We start from the raw sequence: 11,135 nt of genomic DNA, 5'->3' as shown, positions 1-11,135 counted from the left end.
CCGTAATTCGTGTGTCCATCGTTCCACTTTAGCTGGTGATGATTCAATATCAGCCAACACGCTCGCGATTTTTCCGCTCTCGTGAGCAGATCCCACGACATCGGAGGGCGAAAGATGTGATGCGTCAATTCTACGCCATTTCTTAACACGGCTATTTCTTTCGCGACGAATTTTTCGTTAACTACGAAACCTTGAAGATCGACGAAGATCGGCGCGTCTATCGTCGTTGTTAGCGATACTCAAAGTGTTTCCTTCTAGATTTTTTTCTAAGCACTTTATTCTTTCTCCGTACTTTTTCGAGTATCGTCGCGCTTACACGATTCTGCGCACGACGTTAGTGAGCGGATTGTACTCTACCACTCGATCGTGAATGATAAGACAGTAGGCTGTGGTGTTAGAGGGGATGTTCTCCTTGCAGTCGAACTCTATGCGAACGTCCACAGTGGCGCTCTTGATCGATTCGTTCTGTCGAGAACAGTCGATGACTACGAGCGGGCCGTGAGTTAAAAATTTATTTAGATTTAAGAGCGCTTTGTCGTTGTCGCATCCGTAGTACGTTTTTCGAAATTTCGAATACATATCGTATAACACGGCGACTTTATGCTTATCGAAATCTAGATTCATGTCATCGTAAGGATAAAAATCGGAATTAAGATACAGTTTGACATTAGTTAGTTTGCAATCGTCGAATAAAGAAGGTTCCTCGGACAGAACGTTCTTCTTTCCAGATTGTAGCGCGAAGATAACGTATCGCGGTTTCTCGAGTTGCGTCGCCGCTTTGACGGCCCACGAATGTTTGGTCGTGCTGTGTAGAAGCGGAAACTCGTAGAGATCCCACGAACGAAAAGCGACGCTCAGGTATCGTCCGCTATCTAACGTGCGCAATAATCTTAATTTGTTAACATCATTCAATACTATATGAGGCATTCGCCATTGTATCTTTAACAAAACGATTTTAGGTTCTTGCGTTTCGCGCGATATGACGCAATTGTTATGCGCGCTCGTATTAGAATAAGTTCGTGTCGCGCGTTGATCACAACGCGCTTGTAATCTTCGCAAAAACCTAATAGCACGTTGAGAGGTACGCAAAAGTTAAAATCCCCGATCGACGAATGAGTTGTCGCTAATAAATCCCATCCAGCGTTTTTTAATATTTTGCTTCTCTCGACCGTCAGCGACGCGTAATTCTTAATCGTGCTCGTTATTCCAACGTTTCTGTTTCGATCGATCTCCACGCCGTCGAGCTCGTAGCGAATCTCCTCGAACATAAACGCCGCGCAATTGTTCACTAGTCTCGTCACCGATGCGATTTCCTCTTGCGCGCTCGGCGCCTTCTTCGACTCGAGTCTGCCCTCGACGTAGAGAAAACTGTCGCAAGGCAACGTGTACAAATCCTGCTGTTGTATAGGAATTCATATCTCGTCGCTATTCCCGAACGTAGTATTGGCGTAAGGGTTGTACGTGTGAGTCTCGATCTTGACGATGCGATCGTCGAAGATCGGCTCCCCACCGATACTTAAAATGTCGCACATTCAGCTTTTTACGACGAAGCGGTCCTCGGCACGACGAAACCCAAAGAGCGCAGAAAAGCCGCGTTGACGACGGTCAGTCTTCCTCCCTTCTTCCTTCTCTTTTCCGCGTTTAGAGGCGACGCGACAGCGATGACTGGCGCGTTTCTCGCGTTCGATCCGTTCACTACGAGCATCGCGCGCTTCTCTACCGTTTTCACCGCACGTGTAGACGAATCGTGATCTCCTCGCCGCGAAAATCGATCGATTTTCCGTTTTGGTCCACAACACGCACATTTATATCGGTAATCGTCCGCGCGATGATCGGAAGGTAAATGATCTGCGTTGGAATCTTCGACACTTTATATCCGGGTGGAACGTTAGATGCGAATTCGTGTATAGTATGCGCGGATTTATCGTTATGATACGCCCCTGTCGTGACGTTGCACTCTACTCGAATGAGGTTAATGGCCATAATATTTATCGGATTATCGGACGCGTACCATTTATTCGGTTGTAACACGCGAGACGAGAAATCCAAAAGCGAACCGATATTATCGGGTTTTGTGAAATTTACTCGATACGCGCACTTAATTTCGCTTCTCATAGTGTTATCGTTACCGCGAAGCGTTATAGAATTTTCACTTTTATCGCCATTCTCATCGTCTTCGAAATAGTCGTCGCCAACATCGTATATATAATCGTCATCGCTCGTTTCCGGTTCTTCGTTTTCGCGCTCTCGTTCCTCCTCTCTCGCTCGTCGTTTGTGACGAATCGCCGCTCTTAGATACGCGTTTATAGCGCTTAACTTGTAAGATCCTATCGGAATCGCGATAATCTCGTCATTATCGTCAAAGTAAAATTTATTATTCGCGGAATTTATATTCGGTATCGTATTATAAGTTTCGAAATTGGTTAAACCTAATTCGTAATCGTCGTCGTTTAAATCGAGAGGCGGAAAATAACTCGCCGCGAGAACGCTGCTTCGTCCGAAAAGAGAGAGAGTCAGCGACATGATCGGCGAGAGCGCTCGATCGACGAATAACGGCCGATATTATAGTCGACGATTCCTCCAATCGACTCCTCGGAGAAATCGAAGACTCAATTGTCCGCAGATATTCTGATCGCGCGTCTGCTCGGAGCGACGATTGTATCTAATATTCGCGTTGCGCAAGAGATAACGCGCGAGTTCGCGCGGAGGACGAAGATCGCCGAAACCGTCGTAGTAAATCGCGTCGTCCCCTTTTTTCGCGTACGCCACCCAATGAGTACCCGGTCCGGATGCGTCGTCTAAATTCACAATGCCGCTCTCGTCGCGGCGCGCTCGCGACGGAAGCGCGTCGCGCATAAACACACCTCTAAAGTGAGGCACGCGCGAGAGTATCGCCGCGCGATTTAACTGTTCGTTCGTCGTTGCTCCGACGGATGGGAGGATCTCTAGCGTCTGTTTACGCGAAGTTTTTTTTAGCTCCTCTTCTTCTTCCACTCCCGCGTTTGTACGGCGCGAGATATAAACCGCGACCCTCCGTCGCGCGATCGTGGCGCTGCAACTCCTCCAGCTGTCGTCGCGCCGCTTTGCGATCGTTCACCGCTTTCGCGATTCCCGCCGCTCCCCGGCCAAAGAACCGAGAGCTCCCAATAACGGTAGCAGGGGCAAAAAGCCGCCGCGTTTCGCTATCGGAAGCGTTCTTTTTCTCGTAACGATTGTTCTCCTTTTGCTCTTCTTTCTTTTGATTCTCGTTGCACCCATTCCAAGTTTCGTCTTCGATTTCATAGCCATCCATACAGCCGCCGCGGCGGCTCTCTCGCCGAGAGTCGAGTCTTTAGCCGCGATGCGCTCGCGCGCTTTCTCGGCGAGCGCGTGGTCGGCGACGTGTCGATCGGCGAGCTCGCCGCTCCGCGAGTACGCGATATCGTGCTCGAGGCAGGCCGCGTCCAGAGGATTGACGCCTCGATCGCCTCGCGCGAGTCGTTTCGCGAGACGGGTACCCGGCCCGCAAAATTGATATCCAGGTATATGTAATTCGAAAGGGAGCGCGTTTGTCGCTCTATTCAACAAGCCAGCGCCACGGCTCACACCGTACCACCGTTTCGCGAATTGCATTCGCTGCAATCTTTAACGAGCGGCGCCGGACCATCAATGTGCGTTCGTTGCTAGGGGCGATTATAATGCTCTAGACATCAACGGTAGCGCCGCACCTCCGGATCCACTCTTATATATTCGGGCAATTTCTCCCACAATCGTTCCACGTAGCGACCGAAATGCTTTAGTAAAATTATTTTCGGAATATACCGCAATTGATCAGTGGTGAAATCGAGAATATCGTCGCCATCTATTAGTAGGATAAACATCTCGATTCACCGCGCGCGATTCGTTACTGCGCGATCGGTGGCGATCTATTCGTATATAAATAAAAAGGTCTCGCCCTGCCTCGCGCGAGTGTATCGCGCACGCGCGCGGCGAGAGGAATGCACTTCGTGCGGCAACCGATCGCGATAAAGGTGACGAACCTCGACAATAGGACGCGACCGTCAAAAGAAGCGCGCAGACACGGTCGTCTATTACCGAGCGCTATTCGCTGCGTCATTTGCGGGCCTCCTAGTTGCGGCAAAACGAACGCGTTGATAAGTTTGTTGGAGAGTCCGCATGGCGTACGCTTCGAGAACGTTTACGTTTACTCGAAGTCGTTGCAGCAGCCTAAATATCAATATTTAGAAAATTTATTAACACCGATGGAAGATATAGGTTATTTCACATTTTCTAATAACTTTGACGTTATTCCACCCAGCGAAGCTCTCCCGAATTCGATATTCGTGTTCGACGATGTAGCGTACGACAAATAAGATACTATTAGGGAGTATTTCGCTATGGGTCGACACTTGAACGTCGATTGCTTCTATCTGTGCCAAACGTACGCTAAAATACCGAAGCATTTGATTCGAGATAACGCGAATCTGTTAATTCTCTTTAAACAGGACGGCACTAATTTACGTCACGCATACAACGATTACGAGACACGGATACGTCGTACGAGAATTTTCACGCGCTATGTCGCGCGTGTTGGCGGTATAAATATGGTTTCTTAGTGATCGACAAAGATAGCGCGCTTCGCGCCGGTAGATACAGACGAGGGTTTAACGACTTCATTGTACCGTAGAGCGATCAGTCGTCGCGGATACGTCGAACGCGCCGATCGCTCTCTCCCGCGAGCTAGAAGAAGTCGCAATGGCCTCGACGGATATCGGTGAACGCGAAAAGACAGCGAAAGAGATAGCTAAAACGCGCGTGTCGATTCGTAAAAAACACAGAGCATTGAAGACCGGCAAAATGGAAAACGAGATCGCGATAGAGAGTCGTTTCAAACCGATCGTCGAACCGCTGCGGCGCATCGCTGATCGCGCCGAGCGAGACGAGATAGAGCGAGACGAAATTAAGCGCGAGACGATAAAACGAGACGTGATCGACGCCTCGCCCTCGACGACGAGCGTCGAGGAAAAATGGAAGGACGAAGCGCTAACTCCCGTTTGGAAAAAACCTAAGGCGAAACGAATACGCGCGCGACGACGATTGGACGCCGTCTCTACTCCATTAAACGAATATTCCGTCGAGAGAGATCCATTCGCGCGAGACGAAACCGAGGAGTACGAAACGTTCGAATCCGAGAGTCTCGAATCGCCCTCGACGCTCGAAATACTCCAAATTCCGCGAATTTCTCAAGATCGCGAGATATCGCACGGTCGACTAGGACCGTTAGGGCGAAAATATATGGGTACTCTTCTCGGCGGAGAAGCGCCGAACGAGATCGATCACGTTTACGGAGTTTACATCGGCGAGAAAAGCGCGATGCTCGGCGATAAACGATTCGACATAGACGCGAATGATTCTATATTCATAGATGAGGTTAAATATATCGGTACTCCCGGTTTGTACGAATTAATCTTTATGAAAATTCCTGATAGTCTCATATATACAGAAAAGGATAAATTAACATACAGAAGTATATTGTTAACAACGAACGCTCATAGACGCGATCATGACGCTAAAAAGTTTGTTTTAGGAAATAAAGGATACAAATATAAATTCATTATCGCTCCGCTTATTCACGGCAGCGGCGCGAAAAAAACAGGCGCGGGTCGCGTACCGTCGACTATGCGTATCACGAACAATAAAATCGATTACGTCCATTGGGACGATCCGAACGAATTAGTGGATCGTCTGCGATTGTTAGACGCTTCGCGTCGAGCCGGCAACAACGCTCACGAAAACGAGATTCTATTGATAATCGAGGAGCTTCGCGAGACAGGAGCGATCGTATAAATCGAACCGTCGCGTCGACGACCGTCGCAGTCGTACGCGGAATTCGCGATGTCCGTGAGCAAATTTGGCTCACCTTTAAGAAACCGAGGCTACGACGCGAGAACCGGAAGACTACGTCCGGCTATCGAGTCTCTGCGAAATTACGTGCGCGATAACGCGCTGTGTCTAAGCTCTTCCATCGAATACGACGCGAGAGAGCGCAAGATAAAACGCTTGGCTCAACCTGAGGAGGACGCCGATGCGACAAGCAAAAGCTACATCGAGGGAATCACATCGCAATTGAGAAAAGACGCGGACGAGGCAGGGCAGGGCGTCATTCTATTGTTCACGAGACTCGCTCAGCTCGATAGCGCTCTGGGTAAACGAATAGACGTCGCGGAGAGTTTCGTTTCCGAGATAAAAACGCGCGATGACGCTCTGAGTAAACGAATAGACGCTGCGGAAAATTTCATTTCGAGAATAGAAACGAGCGCTAACGCTCTAGATAAACGGATCGATGTTTTGGATAAACGAATTAAAGGTTTAGGCGATCGAATCGAGGCCGCAAAAAATACTATATCGCTCAACGCGGCGGAGTCCTCGACGAGAAACGCGAGCGATTATAAAATAATGTTCAATCAAGGTAATACAGGAACTAACCCAAAAATCGCGCATCGCGGCGAATTCCGCGGCGAAATCCGAGGCGAAGATACGAGAATTGGAAAATTCAACGTCGCGATTGAAGAGAGACGCGGACGAGCTATCGGGAAGAGTGAGGGAACTGGCGAAGATTAGCGGGAGCGGCGAGCCGCTCGAGAGAGAGATTCCACCCAACGTTATTCTCGAGAGAAAGAGAAGAGAATTATGAGCGTGGAAAAACGAAGACTAGTCGAGGAATTGCACGCGCCCGCGAGAAGAAACTTCCCGCGTCGTCGCGTCGCGGTGCGCGGGTACGACGACCTATGGCAAGCGGATGTGGTCGAGATGCGTCCTTACGCGAGACTCAACAAAGGCCACAACTACATACTCACCGTTATCGACGCGTTAAGCAAATACGCATGGGCTGTACCGCTTAAGAGTATTAGCGCGAACGAGGTTATCCGAGCGTTATCTAAAATAGTACGAAACTCTAAGCGGTGTCCGAAAAATCTGCAGACCGATAAAGGAAAGGAATTCTACAATGCCGATGTGCGAAATTTCGCGAAGAAGCGCGGAGTGAATCATTATTCGACGTACTCGGTGATGAAAGCGTCGATAGTCGAACGATTCAATCGTACGCTCAAAAACTCTATGTGGAAGTACTTCACGCTAAACGGAACGTACAAGTGGATCGACGAGTTACCTCGACTCGTCGAAGAATATAACGCGCGAAAACATCGCACTATAGGTATGAAACCCGTCGACGTAACTCCAGCGATCGCCGATAAACTTTTAAATACTGTATACAGCAATATAAAGACCGCGGCTCCGGCGAAATTCAAAGTAGCCGATCCGGTACGCATTAGCAAATTTAAGACGATCTTCGAGAAAGACTTCACACCCAACTGGACTACAGAGATTTTTCGAATAACTAAGATACAACGGACTAATCCCGTAACGTATCTGTTGAAGGATTCCGCGCGGCGAGCCGATCGCCGGAGGATTCTACGAGCACGGGTTGCTGCGCGTCGGCGATCCCGACGTGTATCTCATGGAAAAGGTGCTGCGTCGAAAGGGCGACGAGATTTATGTGAAATGGCTAGGAATGGACGAATCGCACAATTCTTGGATAAATAAAACAGCTGTATTATGATAAAAATGTATTTTTATTAAATAAAACTACATATATTAAATATAACTACATATATTAAATATAACTACATATATTAAATTATTATCGCGTTCCATACGAGTTCTCTCTCGCGCTCCATATAGATTCTTTCTCGCGCCGCTACGCGGCCGCCGCGTCCTGCGTTCTCTCTTTCGCGCTTTATACGGACTCTTTCTTACATTCTATATACATTCTTCATCGCGTCGTTAAGCGAACGTCGTATCTCGCGGTAACCTTTTTTTCGCGTTGCTCGATATATAACACTTTCGAAAACATAATAAAGAGTCATGGAAATCATCGATCTGTCTAATTCGCGGCTAATCTCGACCCGATTTGTGGTAAGATTCGTTGCGTTCTCTCTCGCTTGCATGTAGCATGATATGCTCTATGCAAATGAGAGAGAACGCGAGAATTTGCCAAATCGAGTCCAGATTAGCCGAGATTTAGACTGAATGGTGGTTTCCATGATTTTTTATATCGCAAAAACACGCGCGAGTTCGTCTTTTTGACGTTATATACGAATTTTTTCTCGCGTTCTATACGAGTTCTCTCTCGCGCCGCTACGCGGCCGCCGTATCCTGCGTTCTCTCTTTCAAACTTTATACGTACTCTTTCTCACGCTCTATATACATTCTCTATTACGTCACTATGATAACATCGTAACTCGCATTAACATTTTTTTCACATTACTCTATATAAAACACTTTCGAGAGCATAATAGAAAGATCGTGAAAATGTCCGATCAGTCCTATTTATAATAGATTTTAACAAAATCTATTACATATAAGACTGATCGAACATTTCCGCGATTTTTGATTAAAATCTATTATAAATAGGACTGATCGAATATTTATTTTTTTATTTTTTTATTTATCGCATTTTCGGATATACAAATTATATTATTTATAACAACAAATTATATTATTCGCGCAAAACGCGCGTTCTTCGAGATGATTCGTAGAACGTCCACCGATGTTTCGAGTCTCGAAATTCCAAATCAAAGAATACAAACCTGTGATGTAAAATTTGTATATATTGATGTGAAATTTAGAAACGCGTCTCTTCGCGATAATTCGTAGAATGTTAACCAACATTTTCTCATCGCGTGTTCTTCGAGACGATTCGTAGAACGTCCACCGATGTTTCGAGTCTCGAAATTCCAAATCAAAGAATACAAGCCTGTGATATAAAACTCATATATTTTGATGTAAAATTTAGAAACGCGTCTCTTCGCGATAATTCGTAGAATGTTAACCAACGTTTTCTCATCGCGCGTTCTTCGAGATGATTCGTAGAACGTTCATCAATGTTTCGAGTCTCGAAATTCCAAGTCAAAGAATACGATGGTAATATATTATTTATAAAATATGTTTATACTATCAATAAAGACGATTCGTAGAACGTCCACCGATGTTTCGAGTCTCGAAATTCCAAATCAAAGAATACAAACCTGTGATGTAAAATTTATATACTTTGATGTGAAATTTAGAAGCGCGTCTCTTCGGTATAATTACGATGGTAATATATTATTTATAAAATATGTTTATACTAACAATAAACTACTAAAATTTGAATGTTTTAAGAAACATTTCCGATAGCGTCGTAGATAGAATAGCGAACGCGCCTCGCAATATTACGAAACGCTCGCGAGTTCGATCCTTGCGAAACGCGCGCTCGTTATTCTCTTCTATCACGCTCGCGGAGTATTTTATTAAACATAAATAATATTTTTTTGATATACGTTTTTTCGCTCCTTACAGCGGTATTTTATAATGTCCCCACGGTAACGTATCCGTAGTTCCCGATATCGCGCATCGCTTGTCATCGTGCGGACTGAGCGCGATCTTCAACTCCGACACTGTATACATCTCATGTAACTCGGATCTTATACAAAACTGCTCGCGCTTCATCTCGATCCCTCGTCGAAGACAGCGCGCGTAATCGTCGAACGTTATCGTTCTTGCGACGACGCCGCTCTTAACACCCTTGATCCTCTTCGTATCGCTTCTACCGTCGACTCGCAGCGCGTACATCTTCGCTCTGAGTCCGATAAATTCGGTCATAATCGCGCCAGCGTTCTCATCCTTCATCGCACCGGGTATTTTCTTAGCGAGAGGCATACCGTACGCGTTATCCGTCGCATAATCGCTCGTATCGAATCTGTCGATATCGCGCTTCATATTCTCGTACACGTCCTCACACTCGACGCGATAAATGAGACTATCTGTGTCGGTGTTCATTATTCTACACTTATCTCGATACAACGGTAGCATGTACTCGTAGTGAAATTCGTACAAACGAATCTTAGATATGTCGAGAATGCACATACCCACATAAATCGGTTTGTTGAACTTAACCTCGAGTTTGCGCAATTCCACGACTACGAGATCCTCCGCGAAGACGCTTCTACTGTGAAAGTTCGGCTTCGCGATCATCGCCTCCGCGCCGTATCGCCCGTCTCATCGAGTCACGAGTCGAACATTCGAATGATTGCGCACGTTCTCCATAGTTTTGCCGAACACAGCGTTATTCATAAATTTGTATAGATTTTTCTCGAACTCGTTTTTCGTGTTAATTCGTAGTCGCGTATTCAGTTCGATGTATTCGCGCAGCCATGGAGATTGCGCGAATCGCAATATTCTGTGTATTTTCGTAACGCGTAATCCGTGTCGAACGTATTGCTGCAGATTGTGATAATATATTACGTAACGGCTCTTATCGTACAGCGTGGCGAGAAGCTTCTCGTCTCGTTTTCCGGGCGGCTTATCGCGCGTCGGGCAGAATGGCAAGTCAGCGTGAGAATCGTGAAGGTCGGACGGATACGCAAGGTCGACCTCTAGAATGTAACCGATAGGCGAGTTCGGTGTCACGGACGTTAAGTCAACGCTCGTAACGTCATCGACCCATCGAAAATTTTCGTAAGGCAACGATTGACACATCGCCCATCCATACAAATTATTTATATTGAAGTACATGAGATACGACGATGGTTTCGAAGAATCGTACGACTGTAAATACTTGTTATTAGCGCGCGCGTATCTGTTGGAACATTGACTTAGCCCGCCGCGTATTCCGCGTTCCACGAACATCACCATATCGATGTCGGTTAACAATTTGAATCGCCGTATACTTTAACATAGCGTCCCATGTGTATCCCGGTAACGTGTAATAATACGCGGGATCTAAATTATAACTCCTCATACACGCATCGCGAAAATTTTCGAAGACATCGGCCAATAGAAGAACGTCGGTCTTTAAATACAAATCGCTATAATCGCCCAACGTTTCGACGCAAAATCGCTCCCAGACTCTTATCGCGCGCGCGTAATCGCTCTCGGATATCGCGTCACCGGTTAGCGAACTGTGAAAAGCCTCGCGCGGCGGTAGACGAATCTCCAGAAATTTATCTACGTCGTCGACATACTCGTACGGAAATACGCCCTTTCGCGCGAGAAGCTCGAAATCGGCGTCGCTAAGGTCGGAAAATTCCGAATGCGCGATCCTCAACTCGCTCTTGTCT

The 11,135-nt window shown here is 46.7% G+C and overlaps 1 protein-coding gene across 1 annotated transcript; it reads right to left on the bottom strand.

Moving 5' to 3' along the window:
- Nucleotides 1-312: 312 nt before the first annotated feature.
- On the bottom strand, nucleotides 313-1,532 carry LOC138940542 (uncharacterized). The gene is made up of 3 exons (XM_070309525.1): nucleotides 1,462-1,532; nucleotides 1,038-1,368; nucleotides 313-939 (listed from the first exon to the last, which is right to left on the bottom strand). The coding sequence occupies exons 1-3, from the start codon at nucleotides 1,530-1,532 to the stop codon at nucleotides 313-315; spliced, it is 1,029 nt and encodes a 342-aa protein (XP_070165626.1).
- Between the last annotated feature and the right edge of the window lie 9,603 nt (nucleotides 1,533-11,135).

This window comes from Polyergus mexicanus, unplaced genomic scaffold, assembly GCF_030449975.1.
Source record: "Polyergus mexicanus isolate NDT 795.1 unplaced genomic scaffold, iyPolMexi1.0 SCAF_17, whole genome shotgun sequence".
Classification (NCBI taxonomy): domain Eukaryota; kingdom Metazoa; phylum Arthropoda; class Insecta; order Hymenoptera; family Formicidae; genus Polyergus; species Polyergus mexicanus.
Note: the sequence above shows the minus strand (reverse complement) of the source record. Positions and strands in the feature narration are given on the sequence as shown.

What these genes read in the sequence shown, in the direction of transcription:
- LOC138940542 (XM_070309525.1), bottom strand. Translation starts at nt 1,532, where the DNA reads ATGTGCGACATTTTAAGTATCGGTGGGGAGCCGATCTTCGACGATCGC. An exon ending in GTCAAGATCGAGACTCACAC is followed by an intron (nt 1,369 to 1,461) that starts GTACAACCCTTA and finishes GCCTTGCGACAG; the next exon opens with TTTTCTCTACGTCGAGGGCA. An exon ending in GCGAAGATTACAAGCGCGTT is followed by an intron (nt 940 to 1,037) that starts GTGATCAACGCG and finishes GTTTTGTTAAAG; the next exon opens with ATACAATGGCGAATGCCTCA.